General features: G+C 37.7%; 1 protein-coding gene across 5 annotated transcripts in view; it reads right to left on the bottom strand.

The window, feature by feature from the left end:
• Nucleotides 1–25,887, bottom strand: part of MAPK8 (mitogen-activated protein kinase 8) — a 102,618-nt gene that overhangs the window by 10,830 nt on the left and 65,901 nt on the right. For 4 of the 5 annotated variants that reach the window (XM_040485684.1, XM_040485683.1, XM_040485687.1 and 1 more), the window contains 7 exons: nucleotides 23,074–23,132; nucleotides 22,846–22,984; nucleotides 8,581–8,746; nucleotides 3,929–4,000; nucleotides 2,378–2,560; nucleotides 1,915–2,039; nucleotides 1,317–1,380 (listed from right to left, as the gene is read on the bottom strand). In XM_040485684.1, the coding sequence (XP_040341618.1) occupies nucleotides 1,317–1,380; nucleotides 1,915–2,039; nucleotides 2,378–2,560; nucleotides 3,929–4,000; nucleotides 8,581–8,746; nucleotides 22,846–22,984; nucleotides 23,074–23,132 (808 nt within the window). Of the gene's footprint in view, nucleotides 1–1,316; nucleotides 1,381–1,914; nucleotides 2,040–2,377; nucleotides 2,561–3,928; nucleotides 4,001–4,376; nucleotides 4,449–8,580; nucleotides 8,747–22,845; nucleotides 22,985–23,073; nucleotides 23,133–25,887 lie in introns of all 5 variants that reach the window. The other variant, XM_040485686.1, reaches the window with a different exon arrangement.

The following is a 25,887-nucleotide window of genomic DNA, read 5'->3' as shown; positions in this document are numbered from 1 at the left end:
TGCGTTTTACAACTGGTGGCCTATTAAGGTTATAAGAAATACATAAATGCCTATTCTAAATGTAATGGCATATAAAAATATCAGGCAAGATATTTTAGTACACACTTTGATCCACAATTACATCCTTGTACATTACTTATTACATATACAGATATACTAGGTTCTACTCAATTCTATCACTCTGGTGGGCTCTAGAGGGTCTGTGTGTTTCCCTAAAGTCAACTCAGAGAAGACCAATCTCTGGTTATTCCTAAAAAGAAAGAATCAGATTCATTCTTCCCGAACAGGTTTATAGACAGATCACTTGTTTAAGTTTGTATCTCCTCACTACCTTTAGCCCTGCAACCATTTTGGTACTTAGCTCTTAATAAGATGTCCTCTGTCTCCATTTTAAGATAGGTAAAGAAGGGACCAAGTGACCTGCCCAAAGTCATGCGGCTATAAAAGTCATCAAATTACTAAATGACAACAATGCAAATGGAAGTGAACAGGATCTAAAAATTATCTGGCTCCAGTGTTCCAGGGAATCTTTTAATGAAAGAAACACTTTAACATTTCTGTGACAATCAATGTATTATTAATGTTTACCCACATACACAAAGTAAAACTACCATATTAGAGTTGCAAAGATTAAAAATTAACTCGGTTGGGGAGGGTGGGGGTAAAACAGACATTCTACACAATGCTGATGGAAGTATAAACTGCTATAAGTTCTATGGAAAGTAATTTGGGAATATCCTTTGGCCTGACAAATCTCCTTATAGGATTTTTCTTACAGGCCTGTTCTCACATGTGCACAACAACACTGCAGAGCTGTCTGTAACAACAACAGCCTGGACACAAAGCTCTTCCAGAGGGAGTTAAATACAGAAATTGTGACACAGTCGTACAGCAGAATGCTAACAGCTTTTAAGCCAAATGAGCCAGATATGTGGAAAGAGACAGAAGAATCTTGAAGATAAATGATTATATCAACAAAGCAAATGTGAACAGTATACGACCATTTGTGATTAAAACAGGGTGGGAGAGAAAGAGAGGGAGATGGCAAACACAAGTCTGTGTATCTGTACACTATGGAAGAACATACAAATTTCAGAAAGCACTGATGTGTCTCTCTGGGGTAGGAAACACGAGAGATTCAGATTAAGTCAGGGATGGAGGAGACTTAATTTGTACCTCTGTAAAAACATTAATAATCCTCTTACCAAATATCAGTTATGAATAACAAGTATCTTTAATTTTCCTAACATGATTAAATCAACATAAAGATTCAGATGCTCTTTCAGCTTCATCTCTAAGAACTTGGCGAATGTTACCTTTCCACTCTTCTATTGTATGTTCCCTTTCATCTAATTGCTTGTCAGGTATCTTGGGTGGTGGCTGAAAAACACAAGGGCAATAATAATTGAGTTGCTTTATTGGGAGTACATAAGTTCTTTATATAATTATTTGAAGTATTAGAGGCTTTCAAAAATACATCATCAGACCAACCTTCTTATGTAGAGAAACTAATTTTGGACAACAAAATGACAAAAAAAAAAAAAAAAAAAAGATGTTGAACTGTCTTTTTCTCTTCTTCCAGTTTTTGAAATTGTCACATTTTATTTATATTACAGAATTGTGCTATGCTTTGGACACAATAATTTGTTTTGCAATTAGTTACAACGTTTTCCCAAAGTGTTCAACATTCTAGCTCATTATGTAAAAGGCAAGGCAAAAAGGTAAGAAACAGTGGGATGTAGCTTTATTTTGTGTCAGGAGTGCTTGGAGATGCTCATTAACTTAAGATACCATTCATGCAAAAACAGAAAAATACCATCATCATTTATCTGTACTTTTATTTAAATTTAAAAAGTCTCCTCCAAACCTAACTCTAATTCAATATATTCTTCAAACATTAAGAAAAGAACTTACAGCTTCTGCTTCAGAAGGATCATACCAGACATTGATATATGGATGCTGGAGGGCTTCATCTACAGAGATCCTTTTAGATGCATCAATTACCAGCATTTTGGATAACAAGTCCCTTGCCTGACTGGCTGTAAAAATAATGATGTTAATGTACATGTACCTCATAAAAGTTTTTAAATTACCATAAACTTCAGAAACTTGACATTATCATTTATCAAAAAGTATATGTTCTTTTTAAAAGAACAGATTTTACTATAAAATCTGGTCATACATATGATCAAAAAAAAATTTTACAAAAAAAAAGTAACTAAAGTCTTTCACTTTGTTCCATTACCCAGAGAGGACGCTGGGTTATATCCCGTAAGAACATAAACACACAAACATACAAACACACACACACACACACACACACACACACACACACACACTCAAAATGGGATTAAATATATGTATTTATAAAAAGTACCTTTAAGTTTGTTGTGTTCCGAGTCAGCTGGGAAAAGTACATCGGGGAAGAGTTTCTCAAAGCTATATCCAGCATATTTAGGTCTGTTTTCAACGTAAGTCCTTACTGTTGGTTGTAGTTTCTTCATGAATTCAGGGCATGGTGTTCCAAGCTGTTCAATAACTTTATTCCACTGATCAATATCTAATATCAAGTAGCTAAGAAAAATACTCTGTATCTAATGTTCAACACATTAGTCATATCTATATTAAAATGACAAGAAAATGGCATTTAAAAAACCCTAAGAAAGAATGTGGCAGTTATATATCTTCTGTCTTATAGCCAGCTTGTAAAAGGCAATGACTGTAGACAGACAGAAAGGATCAATAAACAAGCTTTGTTAACCTTACTTTGTCTGTGTGTGAGTGTGAGAGTGTGTGTGTGTGTGTGTGTGTGTGTGTGTGTGTGTGTCTAATACTGATTTTACCTTAACAATGGAAGCTTAAACCTACAAATTCTATATACAAATGACAGGTGACTGAAGAAATAATGACAATTACTACTCACAGGGAATCTGAATTTAAACTGTGCACAATTCTAGAATACAAAATCTGTCTTTTCTTGCAGCTTATCAGAAAATGTGAAGGATAAGAAATATTTCTTATAATCTGTCCTACTTTTTTTAGTTTTCTACACTGACAGAAAATAACCTGTAGCAATAAAAATGATGGGTCTAACAAAAGTGGCATTTTCTTTTGCCACTCTTTGTTTACCTTACATTAATGAAAATGTTTTTAAAGCTCTGAAACTTAAGAAAATGAGTCTGTTTTGGTAAGTTGTGAGGTTAGGATTCCTTGGTCTTTTTCCTCCTAGTCTTTATACTCCAAGTCTTCTCTACACACTAACTCAACTTTTCTTACTGTAACCCAGTGAGTATGGCTTTTTCCATCCCCGGTCCTACAACAACTCTAAGTGTCACTAGCTAATAAACACATAACAGATCACTGTTAATATGAATACTAAAAGTGGTCAGATGAACAAAAAGAATGAACCCAAATCTACTCATCACCATATAAAACTATCACTGCTAAAATTATCTGATGAAAATATCAGTATGTTATGTTGAATAATGAGACAGCAACCAAAAAACATGAAACACACAGAACATTAACAAAAGAGGAGGTGTTGGGGGTAAAAAACAAAAGGATGAACAGAAGCAACAGACAATTCTAAAATTCATATTAAGTCCTAAGGTACTTCTAAGACTTACTCAAGTGTACAATTATTAGAAATTTTAATGCAAGCCATGATTTTTGATTTAGGTTAAATAAATCAACTCAAAGCCAGCAAGTAATTGTGGATAATTAACTTGAGCAGTTGTCAGAATTAACATACAAAACAATAAATGAGGGAAAGGAAAGTCTATGTCAAATAGCAGGTGGTATTTTGAAAGAGTAATTTAACAATACTTTATTATTAGGGAGAGACAAATACATTATACCTGACCAAGCTGAAGTGCTATCATACATTTTGACCTTTAGAAACTACATTTTAGGCCAAAGGTAAGGATACGATCTGTACCTGGGAACAAAACACCACCTTTGATCATTTCTCCCATGATGCACCCAACTGACCAAATGTCAACTGAAAACAAAATGCAATGACATTAACATAAAGATTTTGGTTAAAATAAAAAAAAAATATTTAAACATTAAAAAAAATCACATACACCATGTATACTTTAAAATTATAGAAAGCAGTATAAAATAAAAATGAGTGACAGTGAATGTGCTCTAACTACCAGCAGAGACTGTATGTCCTACTGCCAGATGCAGCCTACAAATATTTCAGCTTCTTTTCTCAACAATTTTTGAACTATAACAGCCACAAACTTTACATCTGTTTACGAAACCCATATATATATGTATATATATATGAATGTACCATGTTTATTTTCATTAGAGAACACAAGGAAGTTCATCACCTAACTAATTAAACTGCTGCAGCAGCACAAGGATACAGTCCCTTCCTGGAAAGAGGATTTTGTGGCAAACCATTTCTCCCATAATGCACCCCACAGACCATAAATCCACTATATGTTTGCAGCACAAAAGAAGGAAAAGCAAAGCAAAAGGTCATTAAAATCAAAGAAGCATAATATGACTGCATTATATAAAAACTGCAAAACATCACAAAAAGAAAAAAGTGATTTTAATTTTAGCTAATGGAATAATTTAAAACACAAAATATTTTTCAAAAGGCTTTGATTCACAAAAGCAAACGTGAAGTATTGCCTTTTAACTACACATCTAATTTTAAAGTGAGAGCTATGCACAGAAATCACATAATTAAGAAACTTATACATTTTGTCTCTAAAAATTTGTTTATAAAATAGGCAGAACAAACACAGACTTTACAAATAAGGCTGAAAATGAACACGAGGCAGCAAAATTTAAATAAAATTTTGATTGTATTTTGAGGCTCAACTGTGCATTATACTCTCTCTTTAAGTCAAATAAAAGAAAAAAGCATGAGCAGAAATAATCTAGTATATTAAAATATTTACACAGAAAGAATGTTTCTATGAACAATTACAGTTAAAAAGTTAATCGAAAGCTCTTCAGAAATTTTCAAACTGGATAAATGTATTAAAGAAATCCTATGCTTATTCTGAATCAGAAGTAATTTGTCTTCTTGGCAATGCCATGTTACATTTACCCTACTATCCCAAAAGGAACAAGTGTTTAGAGAATGAGCAAATAATCAATTAAGAAAACTTAAAGTTTTTTCTCCACCTGCGCCACCCAGGCGCCCCTAAAGTTTTTTAAACCCATATAGCCAAACTGCTTTGGTTTAAGTTAGTTTTAGCTGGGTACAGTATGAAAGTTCCTACAGATTTATTATCTACAGAGTCCCCTCAATGACTCACGGACTCTTATCAACTGTAATCAATGCTGAAAAGAATCTGCCAGACACAGAAAGGGCAATCTCCACCTGTTTCACTAATATACCCTGACATTTTATATCTTTGGTCTGAAAATTTGGTAAAAACAGGAGAGTACATGGCTAAATTTGTTGTGGTAATCACTTCATAATGTATATAAACACTGAATCACTGTGTTGTACACTTGAAATTAATATAATATTGTATGTTAACTCTACTTCAATTAAAATAAAAAGGAGAATAGGTGGCTGCAGCTTAATAGAAGAGGGGAAGAATGAGCAATTTAAAAAGAAAGCCTTAGAAACTTGCATTTGTTGTTGAAGTTTCCAGGCCCTTTTTGAGAGCATGAAGAAAAGGGCAAAAGTATTAGGGAGAGGCGCCCATGCTGGTAGACTTATGAAAATTAGAAGTCTGTACTTTCTAATACACTCAATAAAGAGACTGCCAGCTCATTACAGAATCTTAGGAACAAAGTTGGTAATAAATTTTGGAAATCCTGTAGAATTAAAGTTTCTCTAAAATTTTATACTAAGAGGCGCCTGGGTGGCTCTGTGGGTTAAGTGTCCGACTTTGGCTCAGGTCATGATCTCGTGGTTCGTGGGTTCGAGCCCCGCGTCAGGCTCTGTGCTGACAGCTCAGAGCCTGGAGCCTGCTTCAGATTCTGTGTCTCCCTCTCTCTCTCTGCCCCTCCCCTGGTCATGCTCTGTCTCTCTCTCAAAATTAAACAAACACTAAAAAAATAAAGAAATAAAATAAAAATAAAATTTCTTATTAAAATATATATGAGTTTTGGGGTGCCTGGGTGGCTCAGTCAATTGAGCGTCTGACTCTTGATTTGGGCTCAGGTCATGATCTTGCAGTTCACGGGATCCTGGGATCTAGGGATTAAGCCCTGCCTTGGGCTCCAAGCTGACACTCTCCCTCTCTCTCTGTCCCACACCTGTGCGCATGGGCACACACGCTCTCTCTCAAAAATAAAAATAGAAATAGAAATAAATACATATGAATCCTTATGATTCAAAACTTTCAAGAACAGAATTTTAAAGGAAAAAGTAATACTCATAAATCAGTTCAAAGAACAATTTTTTTCCAGGGTTTTCATTTTATGGAAAAAATCTACAACAATAACTTTTTCCTATAGATTTTTAGAGAATGGCAAACTTTAGTTAAAGATCCAGGACATAATTTATATAGATAACCTTAAGAAAAACGTTATTTTTAAACAAATTTCAAAAGCTGCAAGCGTGGGAAGATACTGTCTGGGTTAGTGAAGTCTCTCAGAACATAGTAAGCCTAATTCAAACAAAAAACTAGCTTTAAAGGGTCAAACTGCTTAGTCTATTTGGCAGTTTAAATATATTCCATTATATCACAGTTTCCAAAAAGCTTTATGGTAGCTTGCAATAAAAGACAAATAAAGTTATTAAAACAAATGGCGGTGGGTGTCACTAAAAGAAGGAAGTTCTTATGTTTAACTTTGCTGCTAATGTTATCATGAGTGAGCATTACATTTAACTCCATTTCCTGAGGCAAAAAAAGGCAATCAAGTGATCTCCACAGTTCTTATCTAAGACAGGAAAGCATGCCAATTCTTCATAGGATAGTTTCTCTTGATGTTAATTTCTGGTAGGGAGCTATGTTCCAAAATCACATTTACAGGTCACTGAGTGACACAATATCCATGACAACCAATAGTTTTACAGCAAATGCAAAAACAATCTTCATGCTGATCACTTGAAGTATCAACTCTCAAACGAACAGTCTAATATTAAATCCAACTCACCAAATTCTAAGGCATACAACAATTTTAGGTAGAGTAAGAAAACAGAACAGCATGTTTACTTAGGAAAGAATAATTGTAAGTGTTTAAAGTGTTTGTTTTTAATTAATTCAGAAAAGCAAAGGAAATGAAGCTAAAACCCTCCATTCAATATAGTCTTTTATAAAAAAGAAATTTGAAGATTAATATAGTTTCTTGATTCAAAGTAAACTGCTTGCTGTTCTAGATTTCTTGATAGAAAAAACACCTAGGTCCTTTTCTAGGGAGTATTTTGGATGAAATTGCATTTTAAAAGTTATAGTTTAAGTTAATAATAATCCTGTGCAGATTTATTCATCTCCTAAATATCTGAGTGAGATTCAACAATACTTTCTTTTTTTAATTTTTTTTTTTAACATTTATTCACTCTTGAGAGACAGAGAGACAGAACATGAGGGGCAGAGAGAGAGAGAGAGAGGGAGACACAGAATCTGAAGCAGGTTCCAGGCTGAGCTGTCAGCACAGAGCCGGAAGTGGGGCTCGAACCACGAGCTGTGAGATCATGACCTGAGCCAAAGTCGGACGCTTAACCGAGTGAGCCACCCAGGCGCCCCCAACAAAACGTCTTAAATTCTATATATGTACATATATGTATAAAATTTCTAAAAATGCGTGAACTACATGCCTGATAATTTTCAATCTTGACTCTACTGTTGAAATATATAATTGAATATACCCATATACAAAAATGCTATTTCTTTAAGGCAGGATACAAGGCTTTGATGAAACACTGTTTTTCCCCAAAGACCACCTTAATTAATTATCCATCAGCTTTGCAGAATGGCCTCAATGTAGCTCTTACAGTTTACACTAAGTGCTAGAACCTTAGTTTCATGGGATTGGAAATATGTTCAAATATCACCAATGCAAAGTAGGATTATTACTAAAAACAAACTGTCAATCAATCTACCACATACTTCCTAAGTCCCTGTTAGAAATGCTCATTTTCTGGGCGCCTGGGTGACTTGGTTTAAGCGTTCGACTTCGGCTCAGGTCAGGATCTCACATTTTGTGAGTTCAAGCCCCGCATCAGGCTCTGCGCTGACAGCTTGGAGCCTGGAGCCTGCTTCGGATTCTGTGTCTCCCTCTCTCTCTGCCCCTCCCTCGCTTATGCTCTGTCTGTCTCTCTCTGTCTCTCTCTCTCAAGAATAAACATAAAAAAATTTAAAAAAAGAAATGCTCATTTTCAAGTTACAGGCAAACAAATGGCATATATTGTTTCAGGGGCAATAGCAACAAACTATCCAACTGTAGTGTTGACTGTTATGTACTTCTATTTAAATAAACAGGGGCCCCAAGTTTTTCCAAACATTTATGACAAAATTTATAGTTACTTTCAAACTCCTGATAAACACCTCAGTGGTACATTTAACTCTATGCACTTCCAGCTTAAATATTTACATAATAAATCTGATAAACAAAAGCCAGTAACAGTATTTTGAGTAAATAGTGTTTGCTGACCGTTTTCTTTGTAGCCCATCCCTAGGATGACCTCAGGTGCTCTGTAGTAGCGAGTCACTACGTAAGGCGTCATCATGAAACTAGTTCCTGCAGTCCTGGCCAGTCCAAAGTCAAGAATCTTCAAAGTGCAGTCTGATTTTACCACTATATTACTGGGCTTTAAGTCCTTCAAAATACAAAAATAAAAAATGGCTGCTGTGATATATACAAACATTTTACAGTTCACAAATTGTTAGATCAGTTGTAAAATAATTCATGGTAATTGTTATAATTTATCTCAATTACAATCCGTATCACTGCTCAGATTCCTTGTAACAGGTAATTGTGAGACATTAGCTTGGTGGCATTTTTCACTTATGAATACATACTTATTACAGAAATTAGCAATGGAAATTATGATTAGCTAGAAATTTTCAATCAAGTGCAATAAAAGCAATTTTTAAAGGTATTTTAAAGCTCACGTAAGAACTGTTACAGTAAAATAAAGAGAATAGTTAAGGTAAGCATTTATACTCATTTGTATACTAACTTACCAGATTTTTAAAAATCTCATTTTAAAGTCACAATGAGCTTTATATAGATAAGTCAACGGGCCATTCTATTGACAATCCAAGACCTTTCAAATTGGCAGATTTTCAGCGTGCTTTGGTGGCTCTGTCAGTTAAGTGTCTGACTCTTGGTTTTGGCTCAGGTCATGATCTCACAATTCATGGGTTCAAGTCCCACACTGGGCTCTGTGCCTATAGTGCGGACCCTGCTTGGGATTCTCTCTTTCCTCTCTGCCCCTACCCCTCTTTGTCAAAGTAAATAAATAAACTTTAAAAAAAAAAAAAAAAACCAAATTGGCAGACTTTCATTTGTAAAGGACTGAAATGATCTTTTTTTTAAGTCATTAATTATCAGTTTTTTTCAGCTTAAAAAAATTTTTTTTAATGTTTTTTTAAATTTGTTTTTGAGAGACAGAGAGAGGGAGAGAGAGAACAAGTCGTAGAGGGGGCAGAGCAAGAGGGAGACACAGAATCCGAAGCAGGCTGCAGGCTCTGAGCTGTTCACACAGAGCCCAAAGCAGGGCTTGAACCCAAGAACCCAGAGATCGTGATCTGAGCTGAAGTCAGACGCTCAACCAACTGAGCCACCCAGGCGTCCCATGGACTGAAACGATCATTACCAGTGTTTCCATCACTGGCTTCCCACTTTAAATCACACAAATGTGTTCATAAAATTGTTGTCTGCCCATAGAAGTAGGACACCATTGTCTTGGTGCCACTAATCCATAAAATACTAGCAGTTGATGCTACCAAATAAGGTCCTTGTGAAGAATTTTCTACCTGCCCAACCTTAAGGAATTCTATGCTATGATCATTAAAAGGAAGGCAGCAGCAGCATAAACACTCATGACTTTCAAGTCCAACACACTTTGTCTGTTAGCTCTGATGAATCTTATTATGAACCAAGAAACCAAAGAAAGCAAACTCAATGTATCTGCCCACAAACACATTCCATTATGGGTACAGACATGCAGTACGTAACGTTGAATATCAACGATTAATACAAAAGAAAAAAGCTGGCCTGTAAGACACTGTTTACACTTTGTAACACCTATATCCAGAAAATCATGTATGTTGTCTTTAGCATATTTTGATAGGCGATCATGAATGGGTTTAGAAGATATGTACTCCAAGGGCTTTGTCAAATTGAAAAAAGATATCAACAGGCTTAATGAAATATAAAATGAAAGTTTTCATTACAGCTATTTTGTACATATAATGTCGTACTATTTACAAAACACATTATCTCAGCAAATACAGCCTGTTCAAGAATTGCATATTGCAAAACTGAAACCACTTCAGTGTCTACTGTGATGGTTAATGATTAATGGCTCTTTACACTACTACACTCTAGCCTAGAAATAAGATGCCAACCTTAAATACTTTATTTTGGAAAGATTAAGAGCAAAATATAATTTTTTTACAAATATGTTTTGTCAAGAAAATGCTTCAAAGACTATTACCTGAAATTCATCCTTGTATCAACTTACAGCTTTCCACAGATGTAACACTGCTAACTATCCATGAGAAGAACTAAATTTGCATAAATTTGTGGCAGAGGAAGTAGGATTAATCTAATAATCCAGCTTCTCCACAGTATTTTTCAGCCTCCTCACAGACAAGCCCTAACCATGATTAGCTCTAGTCAATGGGCTGTGAGTGGGAGCAAAGAACAGAAGGGCCAGGGGCGCCTGGGTGGCTCAGTCGGTTAAGCGGCTGACTTCGGCTCAGGTCATGATCTCGCGGTCTGTGAGTTCAAGCCCCGCGTCGGGCTCTGTGCTGACAGCTCAGAGCCTGGAGTCTGTTTCAGATTCTGTGTCTCCCTCTCTCTGACCCTCCCCCGTTCATTCTCTGTCTCTCTCTGTCTCAAAAATAAATAAACGTTAAAAAAAAAAAAAAAAAGAACAGAAGGGCCAGTGCACGACACCCTGTTGTCTCTTCCTCGGCTCTGGTGATTAGTACCTCCCAGATAGTGGACCCTCTGTCAAGCGAGCTTGCTGAGCACCTATGTCCTTACCCCCACCATGACCTGCACTGGATATGTAGTATGGGCCATAACCTTAGCTGTGTTAAGATCCTGAGAATTCAGGGTTTATTTGTTACCATGACATAGCCTAGTTGTACCACTGCGATTTGAAATAAGGAATATCTATTTGGTCTCTGTCCCAATTACTGGCACAGAGCTCCTAAAACCCTTGCATTACCTAAAAGAGCACTAAAAGTGAAAGACCTACTTTTTGTTATTCCTAAGAAGTCCGATTCAACCAAACCAGAGTTTATGTTAAGGAGGTGACTTTTGTTAAGTTCCAAAGATGGGGGGCTGGTTGCCAGGGGCAACAACAAAATGATTAGAGGGTCAGAACTCTCAGCATTTCCCACTCAGATCACCAGGGAGAAGAAGGCTAAAGACCAAATTCAACCTCAAAGGCTAATGATTTAATCAATCATAACCTGTAATGCAGCCTCCATTAAAAAAAAAAAAAAGGACTGGTAAGGAGAACTTGCAGGCTGGTGAACATGTGGAGGTGCTGGGAGAATAAATCTTGCCCAGTACATCTCTCTATCTGGCTGTTTCTGAGTTATGTCCTTTGTAATAAACTGGTGAGTTCCCTGAGTTCTGTGAACCACTCTAGCAAATTAATTGAACCCAAGGAAGGGGTCTTATAAACCTCTGAATTATAGCAGTAGTTCAGAAGCACAGGTAACAAGCTGGGTTTGTGACTGGCATCTGAACAGTGGGTACTTCTGGGCCAGATCCCTTAACCTGCTGGATCTGATGCTATCTCCAGGTAGGTAGTATCAGGATTGAGTTAAATTATCAGATACCCAGCTGGTGTCCAGAAAATCTGAGAAGTGTTTGGTGTGGGAAAAACTACCACACATTTGGCGTCAGAAGTAGTACAGCAATAGTGTAAAAGCAAAGGAAACACACAATGTTTTTCTTTTACACTAGTCTATTTTAACACTGAAATTAGTACTAGAAGTGGGGTGTTACTATTATAGACACAGAATCTTGGCTTAGCAGATTGAGCAGCAGGCAGCAGCGAAATTAATATCAGAGGTTGGAAAGGTGATCCAGATTATATAATAGCAATACATTTCATGATCCTGTCACTTGCAGTAACTTGGAAGGCACAGCACTTGTATACTGAACCTGAAGCTCTAGAACAAGGGTTAACAAATTAAGGCCTATTTTTGTGAAGAAAGTTTTATTAGAACACAGTTCTCTTCATTCAATTACCTACTATATACAGCTGCTTTTGTGTTATTAGCTGTTTTGTGTTAGAGCTAAATAGCTGTGAGAGAGACTCTATCATCTGCAAAGGCTAAAAGATTCTCAAGTCTTTACAGAAAAAGTTTGCTGACCCCTGCTCTAGAAGAGATTGGGAAGCAAAACCTTCATAATGTGTGTTGATGGCCATTGGCCGCATTTGAAAGAACTGGCCACTTTAAAAGCAAAAATGAAAGGGACCTGGAGTCTAGATTTTCAGGACCTTGCCATTCTAGAAAAGCTAAATGCTACTGAACCCTTAAAAAATGGCAGATTGTCCAGTAACTCTCTCCCCGTCCCAACCCAATATGTACATTTTCCTTGACTTGACAGTGGTATTATGTCCCGATTAAAACCTCCTAACTTGAAAATATCGTAAGATGAAAATGCATTTAATATATCTAACCTACTGAACATTAGAGCTTAAGGCTACCCTACCTTAAACATGCTCAGAACGCTTACATTAGCCTACAGCTGGGCAAATCATCTAACGTGAAGCCTGTTTTACAGTCAAGTGTCGAACAGCTAATGTGATTTATTGGTGGTGTCCTAAAAGTGAAAACCAGAATGGCTGTATGCGTAGGGAAAGCCTGCTACGTGCAGCAGCCGTTCACCCTGTGACGGCGTGGCGGCGGGAGCCGAGGCACTGTGACAGAGTGCTGCACCACATTATCGCTAACCTGGGAAAGGATCAAATTCAAAGCACGGTTTCACACCATACTTTTCACACCACAGTAAAGTGGAAAAATTAGGTGGAGCCCCATGAGGAAGGGACCATCTGTGCTCCTCCACCTTACTAATGAGCCAAAGTCAGATGACTTATTTTAGACAATGGAATGTGAGGGAGTATGTTGTACACCAAATCTGAAAAGTTCTCTATATTTAAAAAAAAAATTTTTTTTTAAAGTTTATTTATTTTAAGAGAGACAGAGAGAGAGAGAGCGTGCGCACACAAGCATGGGAGGGTCAGAGAGAGGGAGGGAGAAAGAGAGAATCCCAAGCAGGCTCCACACTACCAGCACAGAGCCCGACGCAAGGCTTGAACTCGTGAACTGTGAGCTCATGACCTGAGCCAAAATCAACAGTCAGACGCTTAACCAACTGAGCCACCCAGGCGCCCCGAAAAGAAGTTTTAAATATGCTTGATTTCGCTTGGCTCTTGCTCCTCCATCTTTCACCAGGAGGAAGGGATGTGCCCCAGGGAGGCACCCTTTCAGCCTGGATGCTGAAACGTGAAGGTGGAACAAACCTGGGATCTGAAGCAGTGCCACATGGCCAACCCTGCAGACCCCTGAACAAGCAATAAACGTTGTCTTATGCCACCAATACCTTGGATTTTTCATGCATCATTTCCACGTAATAATTCTGAAAACCCTGGAGGGAAAAAGACCAGTAAGATCTTTCAAAAACTTGATGAAAATGCCTCAGACTTGTCAACAGAAGCCTGAAAACTTAAAGGTAGACATTAAATCCAAGAATGCAGAACCAGTGACTAACAACAGTGCTGTGAAAATAACTGTAATTAAAAACAAGAAGCCTCCTAAGTTTCTGAGAGAGTTGTATTGTCAAAGAGCCCAGGGGCGCCTGGGTGGTTCAGTCAGTTAAGCACCCAATTTCATCTCAGGTCATGGTCTCACATGTCATGGGTTCAAGCCCCATGTCAGGCTCCACAATGACAGTGTACAGGCTATGTGGGATTTTCTCTTTCCCTCCCTCTGTCCTTCTCTCTCTCTCAAATATAAATAAATAAACTTAAAAACAAAAACAAAAACACCTCCATTAGCCTGTGACTCTTCTGGCTTTAAAACAGTAGCTCTCAATTCAGGGCAATTTTGCCCTCAAGGGATATTTGGCCATGTCTAGAGACAGTTTTGGTTGTCGTAACTGGAGAGTACTGGTGGGATCTAGTGGGTAGAGGCCAGGAATGCTGCTAAACATTCTACAAGGTGCAGGACAGCTCCTCAAATGAAAGAATTCTTCATCCAAAACATCAACAAAGTCCAGGTTGAGAAGGGCTGCCTTAAAATGACACTTGGGCTCCCCAATTTTTTACAGAGAGTAAGCTGAGAAGGCTGAACAGCCCCCAAGGAGAACAGATTTTTTTTTTAAAGTTTATTTATTTACTCTGAGAGAAAGAGACAGCATGCAGGGGTGAGGGGGAGGGAGAGAATCCCAAGTAGGCTCTGTGCTGTTAGTGAGGAGCCCAATGTGGAGCTTGAAACCATGAATGTGAGATCACGACCTGAGCTGAAATCGAGAGTCAGATGCTCAACCAACAGAGCCACCCCGGTGCCTCCCAAACACATTTTCTAATAAACACTTCAGATATATTTAAAAGGATAGTGGAAAAGAAGGACTCTTCACATAGTAGAGCCAGGTACCACAGAGAACAGTGTACAGAGTGTTCCTTGCGGAACTAACCAAGGAATATTCCTCATCCCCAAGGGAAGTGACATTCACAATGCCTGCCCAACAGAATTCCAAATTACAAATAATCAGTGTCTGAGTTTTTCAGTTTCCCCAATGGGATTGTTTACTATGGTTACCCTGGCCTGGTGTGACCATCATATCTAGGGGATGGGGGCAGGGGGAGTAAACAGGAGTGGTCAGATAATTTGATCATTTTAGCTTCTGGACTAAAATGGAACAATGTCTTGATCTGAAGTAGAGATTACCATGTATCACTTGGGAAATAAATGTCTTGATAGACTAGGACTCTGGGTTATCTCCCCTAAGCAAGGGGTGAGTGTACTATGTGTGGCATAAAGGGGGCAAAGAAGTGTTCGACAGCCTGAAGGGTAGTGTATGGCAGAAACTAATGCCCACCACCATTTCGAGCTCTGCCTCTCCACATTTCCCTGTCCCTCATAATTAAGCAGGTCCTCGTGACTAGTTCTGCCAATGGGCTCAGAACAGAGGTGATGTGTGTCACTTCCAGGCCAAAGCTAGAAAAGCCAGTACAACCACTTGGCTTTCTCTTCGCTGGACACAATGACTGGCAACTATGCAGATGGTGAAGCTTGGGTCTCTTGACTATGTGGAAGGAACCCCATTCCTCCCCCTGCCTTGTACTGAAGCCCTAAGAGATGAAAGTTCAGATTATTTTACCAAGCAAGCGATTTTAGATCAGGTTGGGGTGAAGGGTATTTAAAAATTTTTTTAATGGCTATTTATTTTTGAAAAAGAGAGCGAGCGAGACAGAGCGTGAGCAGGGGAGGGGCACACAGAGAGGGAGATACAGAATCTGAAACAGGCTTCAGGCTCCAGTTGTCAGCACAGAGCCTGACGCGAGGCTCAAACCCACGAACTCTGAGATCATGAACTGAGCTGAAGTTGGACACTCAACCGACTGAGCTACCCAGGCGCCCCAGGGTGAAGGGTATTTAAAATTAGTAGCAGAGCAGAGAGATGAGCATCAGTTGTGGCCTCAAGACCAGCTATAGGAGAGGGTGCTGTAGTTTATCCCATGAAACTTCTCATAACTTCCTCAAGGAACAGACATCAAATAAAATCCTGGAGGAAGAGTCTCCAGAACCTAGTGTATGAAGGAAATGGGAACAAGAGGCACCAGAGGTGTCCTACAGTGGGTCTTCTGGTGGCTGTTCTGATTCCTGATTCAGGACTGAGGCACTCATTCTTCTAGCTGCTGCCAGCGTTGGGTGCCGAGTTTGCAGCAACTCTCTCCAGGAACTGCCTTCAGCCACAGAGAGCCACTTTTCCAATGTCATGCGGCTCCCCAGAGCAAAAGTCCAGTTAAGTCAACAGCTGAGGCCTCAGGAGTGACTGCATCCAATTCAATTTCTCCCTCTGTCCAGTTTTACTTCCATTACTCCCTCAAAGATGCTGATCCCTAGGGGAATCCCCAACGAACTTCTTACATGTGTTATCTGTCCTAGAGATTTATTTCCCACATAACCTGACCTAAGATAAAGGCACAGACTTCTTCACAGTATGTCTCTTATTAGCTCAAACTTATTATGTAAATTTTCTACACTTGTACTTATTTTTACCACTTTATCTATCCACACTAAGGGAGTATGTTAAAATATCCCAATACTGGGGTGCTCGGGTGGCTCAGTTCGGTGAAGTGTCCAACTTTGGCTCGGGTCATGATCTTGTAGTTTGTGGGTTCCAGCCCCGCGTCGGGGTCGGGGTCGGGGTCTGTGTCTGTGTCTGTGATAGCTCAGAGCCTGGAGCCTGCTTCAGATTCTGTGTCTCCCTCTCTCTCTGCCCCTCCCCTGCTCTCGCTCTCTTATTCTTTCTCTCAAAAATAAATAAACATTAAACAAAAATTTTTTAAGTATCCCAATACCATTGTGTTTGCATAATTCTTCTATTTTCCACAGTTTAAACTCTGTGTATTGTAACTCCACTTCATGTATAAAGTTCTTGACAGTTACTAAATAAGTGAATTCCACCCTTTATCCTTACAAAGTCACTGAGAAATGCTTTCCCCCTGGCTCCACGATATTCAATTTACCTGACTAAATAGAGTTATCCTTGTTTTCATGTTTCATTTTCCCAGTACATCTTTGCCAATGCCTTTGCTTTTAGCCTTTGGAAGCTAGTTACAATTGTTTGTTACAGAAACACACAGTTGTTGTTGGTAGTTTTGTGTGTCAAAACCTGAACTTTGTTCATTAAGGGGTTAATTCCCTTTATCCATTATGTTACCTATTGGTCTTCCGTAATTTAATGTTCCCTTTTTATGTTTCTTGCTATGTCTTTTGTTTCCTATCTTCTGTCATGTGGTCTGTGATTTCTGTTACCCCCATTAATCTGAAAATATTCTATTTGGGAGATTTTACTTCACTAAAATCAAATTCATTTCCATGGTGGCACATTACTATCCTGGTCCACAGGGCAAAAGAAACAAGCAGAAACAAAACCCAGAAGTTGAACTCATTTGCCTCTCACAGAATAGGAATATGGGATGAGGAAGATAACACACCTTCCCATTGAAAGAGATATCTCCTATGTTGCTTAAAGATGGCATCAGACATAATATTATAGTAGTTGCATATGCAATATACAAAGCAATTCAGTCAGAACGATAATTAAGGATAAGCCTAAATATGTCACATACATAACGGTCTGAAAATAGTTAATCTAGAGAACAAATCTGTTTTCATTTTGAGTTAGATTATTTGACACAAGGTAGCTCAGAGAAAATACAGAATTCCAATGAATTAAATACTTTTCAAGAAATTTCTCTCAAATTAAATGCTATACTTTTCCAAGAATAAGCTAGAATTAAAACTAAAATACAAAAAACACACGTCCACACGTTCATGTCAACATTGCTCACGATAACCAAAAAATGGCTAACAACCCAAATGTCCCTCAAGTGATGAATGGATAAACAAAATGTGGTATATATCCATAAAGTGAACTATTGTTTGGCAATAAAAGGAATAAGTACTGATACATAATACATAGAGGGATGAACCTTGAGAACATTACTCTAGGGAACAGAAGCCAGACACAGAAGATCATATTATATATAATTCCACTTGTAAGAGATATCCAGAACAGGCATATATATGGAAACAGAAAGTAGGTTAGTAGTTGTGTGGGGCTGGGGGCAAAGGGAACAGGGAATAACAGAAATGGAAGGCTAACAGGTGCAGGATTTCTTTAAGTGGGGTGAAAATGTTCCAAAATTAGATTGTGGTGACGGTTGTGCAACCTTTGAGTATAGTAAATAATTATTATACACTTCATAAATTGTATGGTATGGGAATTACATGTCAATAAATCAGTTAAAAACAGATTACAAAAATATAGAATATTTCTGAACATCTGAGAAACAACTCTGATGAATACTCAGGTTTATATCATTGGTAATGATAGCAGGATATTTATATACTGCCTCATTTCAAAGCAAAACTAAGCTTATTCTACTCCATATAAACCCGTGAAGTACAATGCCCCAAAATATGATTAAAGATAGTGATGTCAGCAAAAATGGAAGAGTAGACTGCTTCACAGAAACGCCAAAAAGCAGAGCAAAATGGATCAGAATACTTTTTCAGAAATCTGGAAAACAGTCAAATGTTCACAACAACCAAGTAAACATAGAACTGAGACAAAGGCAACTTAAAAAACAATAGGCAAGAGTGTGGTGTTTTTACTAGTCCTGTCCTACCCATCTTCTTGGCTGCCCGCATTCTCAGTGTGGGACTCTTGTCTTGGGCTAGACAGGGGGCATTTCTCAAAAAACACTGCAAGACAATTGAATAACCTATTCTGCCTGTGACAAAACACTGAAGTTGAAGAAAACAAGATGTGGCATATATTCAAGAAAATCAACATACACATAATAGAAGTTTCAAATAAGAGGAAAAAGAAAAGGGGGTAGAAAAAAAATTGAAAAAAATGAGTGAAAACATCCAAATTTAATGAAAGTCATAAATCTACACATCCAAGCTGCTCAATAAACTCCAAGGATAAAAGCAAAGAGATCGTCACTGAGACATATTATAATCAAACCGTTGAAAGCCAAAGACAAAATGAGAATCTTATGAGTCAAGAGGGAAGCAACTTGTCACTTGTAAGAGATCCTCAATGGTATTAACAACTGATTTCCCAAAAGCAATCACAGGTGCCAAAAGGCAGTGAAAAGACACATTTAAACTGCTAAAAGAAAAAAAAATCCAAACAAAAATTCTGTATCTAGCAAAACTGTCCTTCAAAAGTAAAGGAGAAACTTAAGACACTCTGAGATACAGCTATGGCAGTTTGTTGTTAGTTACACCTGCCCTATAAGAAATGCTAAATTAGGGAGTCTTTCAGGTAGAAATAAAAGGACACTAAATAGTAAACTGAAGCTGTAAGAAGAAATAAAGAATACTGGTAAAAGTCGTTACATAGGTAAATAACAAAGGTCAGTATTACTGTGTTTTGTGTTTCTAACTCCTATTCACCCCCACCCCACATACGATTTAAAAGGCAAATGCACTGAACAATAATAACATATCTATCTTATTGGGCAGTGTATAAATACTTAATTTGTGACAACTACAACATAATGGGGGAAGAACAGACTGTATACAGGAGTAGAGTTTTTGTATGCTATTGTATGCTATTGAGGGTAAGGTGGTAATAATCTAAAATAGATTCTGTTATAAATTGAAGAGACTAAATTTGCAATCCCAATGGTAACATTTAAGAAAATGACTGAAGATGACACAGAAAAGGAAATGAGTAAAGAATCAAATGGCACACTACTAAAAAAGCAATTAAACACAAAAAAAGCAGCAATGGAAGGATTGAGAAACAAAGAGATACGAAACAGAGAAAACAGCATGGTGGCAGAAGTGAATTCTTCCTTATCAATAATTGCATTGCATGTAGATAGATTAAACTCTCCAAGTAAAAACTAGAGAACAGCAGAAGGGATACAAGAAAATTGATCCTATTAAGAGACTCTAAAGGAGACTCACTTTAGATTCAAAGGCACAAAGTGGAAGAACGGAAAAAGATATTTCAAGCCAACAGAAACCAAAAGAGAGGTGGAATAGCTAACCTAGTATCAGACAAAATAGACTATTAGTCAAAACTGTTACAAGGTGGGGCGGGGGGCGGGAGGGGGGGGTGCCTGGCTGGCTCAGTAGCAAAAGCATGCAACTCCTGATCTCAGAGTTGTGAGTTCAAGCCCCACGTTGGGTGGAAAGATTACTTAAATAAAAATAAAACTTAAAAACAAAAACTGTTACAAGGGGCAATGGAGGACAATAAATTTTAACAGAAACATCAATCCCTCAAGAAGAGACAGCAATTATAAACAACAAAGCTCCAAAATATAGGCACAAATGGACATGATTGAAGGGAGAAACAGTTATACAATAACAGTTGAAGATATCTATACCTACTTTCATTAATGGACAAACAACTATGCAGAAGATAAGGAAATAAAGAATGTGAACAACACTATAAACCCACTAGATGTAACAGACATATATGGGATACTCCCTCCAAAAACACTGCACATGCAACAATCTCCAGAACAGACTACATGTTAGGTGACAGAACAAGTCTCAATAAATTTTAAAAGACTGAAATCATACAGTGTATCTTCTCTGACCACCATGGAATGAAGCCAGAAATCAAGAAAAAGGAAAACTGGAAAAGTCACAAATTTGTGGAAATTAAACAGCATACTCTCAAATAGCCAATGGGGCAAAGAACAATTCACAAGGGAAATTAGAAAATACTTAGAGATGAATGAAAATGAAAACACAACATATAAAAATTTAGGGAATAAAGAAAAAGCAGAGCTCAGAGGGCAATTTCATAGCTGCTGTTTAAGCTGCTGAGTCTGTGGTATTTTGTTATGGCAGCCCAAGCAGACTAATACAACCTAAGTAACTGGAAAGATACACATTCAGCATCCATGAACTGAAATACTAGATACAGTTAAGATGGCAAAACTACCGAAGCAATCTACAGATTCAATGAATGAAATCTCTGTTTTTAAGTTTATTTTAATTTATTTTGAGAGAGAGAGAGAATGTGTGCATGCACACGAGCAAGCAGGGGAGGGCAGAGACAGAGAGGGAAGGAGAAAATTCCAAGGAGGCTCCCTGCTGTCAACAAAGAGCCCTATGTGGGGCTCAATCCCATGACCCTGGAGTCAAGGGCTGAGTCAAAATCAAGAGTTGGGAGCTTCACCAACTGAGCCACCCAGGTACCCCCAATGAATGAAATCTTTATTAAAACTGCAATGGCTTGGGGTGCCTGGGTGGCTCAGTTGGTTAAGCATCTGACTTCAGCTCATGAGTTTCAGCCCCTGTGCTGTCAGTGCCAGGCCTGCCTGGGATTCTCTCTCTCTGCCCACCCCCATCTCAAAAATAAATAAATAAACCTAAAAAAAAATAAATAAATAAACTTCCAATGACTTTTCTGCAGAAATGGAAAAGCTGATAATCAAATTCAGATGGAATCACAAGGGGTCCTGAAGAGTCAAAACAATATTTAAAAGGACTCACACTTCCCCATTTCAAAACTTACTACAAAATTAGTTTTTTCTTTGGCTGATTGTGCTTTTGGTATCCTCTATAAGAATTCATTGTCAAATAATTACCTTTATTTTTGCATTTTCTTCTAAGAATTTTATAGTTTTAGCTCTTATGTTCAGGTTACTGACCCATTTTGAGTTAATTTTTGTGTATGATGTGAGAGAAGGTCCAAAGCCATTTTTTTGCTTGTGGAAATCCAGTTGTCCCAGCATCATTTATTAGAGACTTATTGTTTCCCAACTGGCCTTTTGCACCCTTGTTGAAAATCAGTTGGCAGTAGATATGTGATTTTATTTCTGGACTCTTAGTCCTATTCCATTGGTCTAGGTTTCTGTCCTTACAGCAGTTCCACATAATTCTGATACTTGAATTTCATGAAAATTAAAAAACTTCTGTACATCAAAGGATATCAAGAAAGTGAAAATATACAAAATGGGAGAAAATATTTACAAATCACATATATGATAAGGGTCTAGTATCTAGGATCCAGAATATATAAAGAACTTCTGTAACTCAACAATGAAAAGATAACCCCATCAAAATATGGGCAAAGGACTTGAACAGACACTTCTCCCATGAAGATATGCAAATGACCAACAAGCTTATGAAAACATTCAACATCTTTAGTCATTAGGAAAAGGCAAATCACATGGAGATATCACTTTGTACTCACTAGGATGGTTGGAATAAAAGCCAATTAAGTACTGGCAAAGATTTGGACAAATCAGAATGTTCACTGCTAGGAACATTCACTACTAGGAATGTTGCTGCTAGGAATGTAAAATGGTATAGCCACTATTGAAAACAGTTTGGCAGTTCTTCTAAAAGTTAAAAAAACAATTACCATATGATCCAATCCTAGGAAGATACCCAAAATAATTGAAAACAGGAACTCAGACAAATACTTGTACATGAATGTTCATAGCAGTACTATCCACAAAAGCTAAAAGGTAAAAATAACCCAAATGTCTATTAATGGATGAATGGATAAATAAAATGTAGTAAATGCATACACTGCAATATTATTCAGTCATAAAAAGGAATGAACTATTGATACATGCCACAACATGAACGAGACTGACAACATTACACTAAGTTAAAGAAGACAAAGGTCACATATTATATGATTCCACTTAATATGAAATACCCAGAAGAGATAAATCCACAGAAAGCAGATTGGTATGAGGCCAGAGGCTGAGGTGTAGGAGGGAGAGACGGAGAGAGGATCTGACTGCTTTACGGGTATGAGGTTTTCTTTTGGGGCAATGAAAATATTTTGAAATATTACATTGGTGGTGGTTGCACAATGTTGTGAATGTACTAAATGTCAATGAATTGAACCCTTTAAAAGATGGTTAATTTTATGCTACATGAATTTCACCTCAATAATTAAAAAAAGAACATGATGATAATTTTTTCTACTAACCCGATGAATAATTCCAGCAGAGTGAAGGTGCTTGATTCCACACAGCATCTGATAGAGAAGGTAGGACATTCTTTCATGATCTAGTTCCATCTGAATCACTTGGCAAAGATTTGCATCCATGAGCTCCATGACTATGTAACTTCATGGGTGAGAAAAGATGACAGCTAAAGTGCACAGCAACAATCTAAGAATAATGTATGAATGTAAACTTTTAATTATCACACTTACACATCTTGAAATTCTTCTAGGGATTTCTGTGGTGTGAAAACATTCAAAAGGCCAATTATCTGTGGCAAAAGCAGAGAGACAAAAAATTAGACACCACTGCTGCTTAATAATACTTTCATTTAGGAACTGCAAATACATGGGTTAAAAAAAAATCTACCAATGGTATAAGAATATTAAAATCTTATGTTCTAAGCCCAAGTAATCTCTTCTATTTTACCTAATACAACTTTATGGGCAGGGATTGGGGGTAGGGAGAAAACCAGACCACACAGGATCTTTAGGGGAGTGAAAAATACTCTGCATGATACTATAATGGTAGATATTATGCCATTACACATTAGTCCAAATCCACAGAATGTACAATACAAAAGACAACCCTAATGTAAACTATGGACTCTGTGTAATAAGGACACATTACTGTAGGTTCACTGATTATAGTGAATGCACCAGTCTGGTGGGGGATATGAATAATGAGGGAGGCTATGCATGTGTGGGGGCAGAGAGTATATGGGAAATCTCTGTACCTTCCTCTCAATTTTGCTGTGAACCTAAAAATGCTCTTAAAATTGTACCAACACAAGAGCTCCACATATCCATTCCGTTTATGAATACTCAATTATCAAGGATGCATATTATACAATCATCTACATAATTTGTGAGCAAATTAAAAAAATTTTTTTTTCACATTTAGTCATTTTTGAAAGAGAGAGAGAGCATGAGTAAGGGAGGACCAGAGAGAGAGGGAGACACAGAATCTGAAGCAGGCTCTAGGTTGGTGGAGCAGCTGCTTTGAGCTGTCAGCACAAAGCCCCACGTGGGGCTCGAACTCAGGAACCGCGAGATCATGACCTGAGCCGAAGTCGGACCAAATGAACCACCCAGGTGCCCCAATTTGTGAGCAAATTTTAAATACCTTCCATCAGCTCTTATCTAACTCCCCCATCACCCTCAGTTTTTCATAATACTGAACTTTCCCAGTTTTCTTCATTCCCAGTCCATTCTCTGGTTCATCCACAGACATGCCCTCTTTCCCACCATTCTGTCTTTAATCCTTTTCTCCATCTGCACCCTTTCCCTGGGGGCAATACATGTCTTTTTCTCTAAACATCTCTATGTTGGACAGTTTCCAAATATACATTAAAAGGCCCTGCTTAATTTAGAAGTCTCAAATACACATTGCCATGTCACATGAAAGTCTCACAAAGAATACAAAATAGAACTCATTAGCATTCCTACCCAAACCCTTTACTTTTCCAGAGTGCCTTCTCTTTTACAAAGGCGGCTCAGAGTAATTTTTGACTCCGTTTTCAGTATTTGCACCATAATAAATGTTGAAAAGAATACTATTCCATTCCACTGTCAGTCTGAACTTCAATCTCTTCTTTCCAATTCCCTGCGCTACCATACAGGTAAAGGATTCTGACATCTCATCTAGACTGTTCATGCTGTAATTACTTCTAACATTAGGTTCCCTAACAATGGTTTTCTACAAATCCAGCTACCATTTTACTGCCTATCATATGGTGAAAGAAAGACCTGATCATATTACTCACCTCTTCAAAAACTTACTACCAGCAAAAAAATTTCCCAAACTCTCTTGCAGGAAGTATATTCAGAGACTTCCATGACAAAATATCAACCCACTTTGTCTCCTGCTAAGCCCTCTATTACACTTGATACTTTAGCCATACTAAATTAGTTTAAACAATGATATATTTAAAAACTCTCAATGCCTTTAAAGATACTCTTCCCTGTATCTGTCATATTTACCTACTGAATTCTGTTCCTTTCAAAATTGATGTCTTTTGTAGAGTCTAACAACCTCTATCTAGTCCTTGATGGGTTGCTGAATATTCTCTTTACCTTGTTCCCACAATGTCTTATGTGTTAATATGGCATTTAACACACTGTAGTATAGACTCATTTTCATGACAGCCTCATCCCAATCACACCAGGATCCTTGTTGGAAAGAATTATTCCCTCTTACAGCCCTAGCACAGGGAGATAACTGACACACATTTTTAAAATGTTTATTGACAAATACACTTAGGAATGGGAATATTTTTCTTTTTTTTTTTTTTAATTTTTTTTCAACGTTTTTTATTTATTTTTGGGACAGAGAGAGACAGAGCATGAACGGGGGAGGGGCAGAGAGAGAGGGAGACACAGAATCGGAAACAGGCTCCAGGCTCCGAGCCATCCGCCCAGAGCCTGACGCGGGGCTCGAACTCACAGACCGCGAGATCGTGACCTGGCTGAAGTCGGACGCTTAACCGACTGCGCCACCCAGGAGCCCCTGGGAATATTTTTCTAGACAAACTACATGAGGGAGGAATTTATGTCATTCATCTAAGTACGAAGCTTTGCTTATAAGAGGCATTCAAATATTTGTTCAGTGAATAAATTCAGAAACATAATTTTCAGATCAGAAAAGGTCTAACAAATCTGTTCAAGATAGGGAAAGTGATAATAAGAATGCATCTAGCTGCTCTAAATGAATGAATTCCTGGCTCCTAATTAGATGAACTGCACATCTACAGACTTGTAGAAATAGTAAAACTGTTCTTATCTGAGAAATCCTATAGTACAAGAGAAGTGTTAAAGATGAAAAGCATATAAAAACAAGAGATCAGTAGTTGCTTAGAGCTAAGGTGGATGGGAGAAAGGAACGTGACAGCTACACAATACGGAGATTCTTTCTGAGGTGATGAAAACGTTCTAGAACTGCCTGTAGTCATATACATCAGTGAATACACTAATAACCACTTAATTACACACATTAAATGAACTGTACAGCATGTGAATTGTATCTCA

This window comes from Herpailurus yagouaroundi, unplaced genomic scaffold (assembly GCF_014898765.1).
Source record: "Herpailurus yagouaroundi ecotype Mexico unplaced genomic scaffold, PumYag 163, whole genome shotgun sequence".
NCBI lineage: Eukaryota > Metazoa > Chordata > Mammalia > Carnivora > Felidae > Herpailurus > Herpailurus yagouaroundi.
The sequence above is the reverse complement of the archived record's forward strand: the minus strand, read 5'-3'. Positions and strand labels throughout refer to the sequence as shown.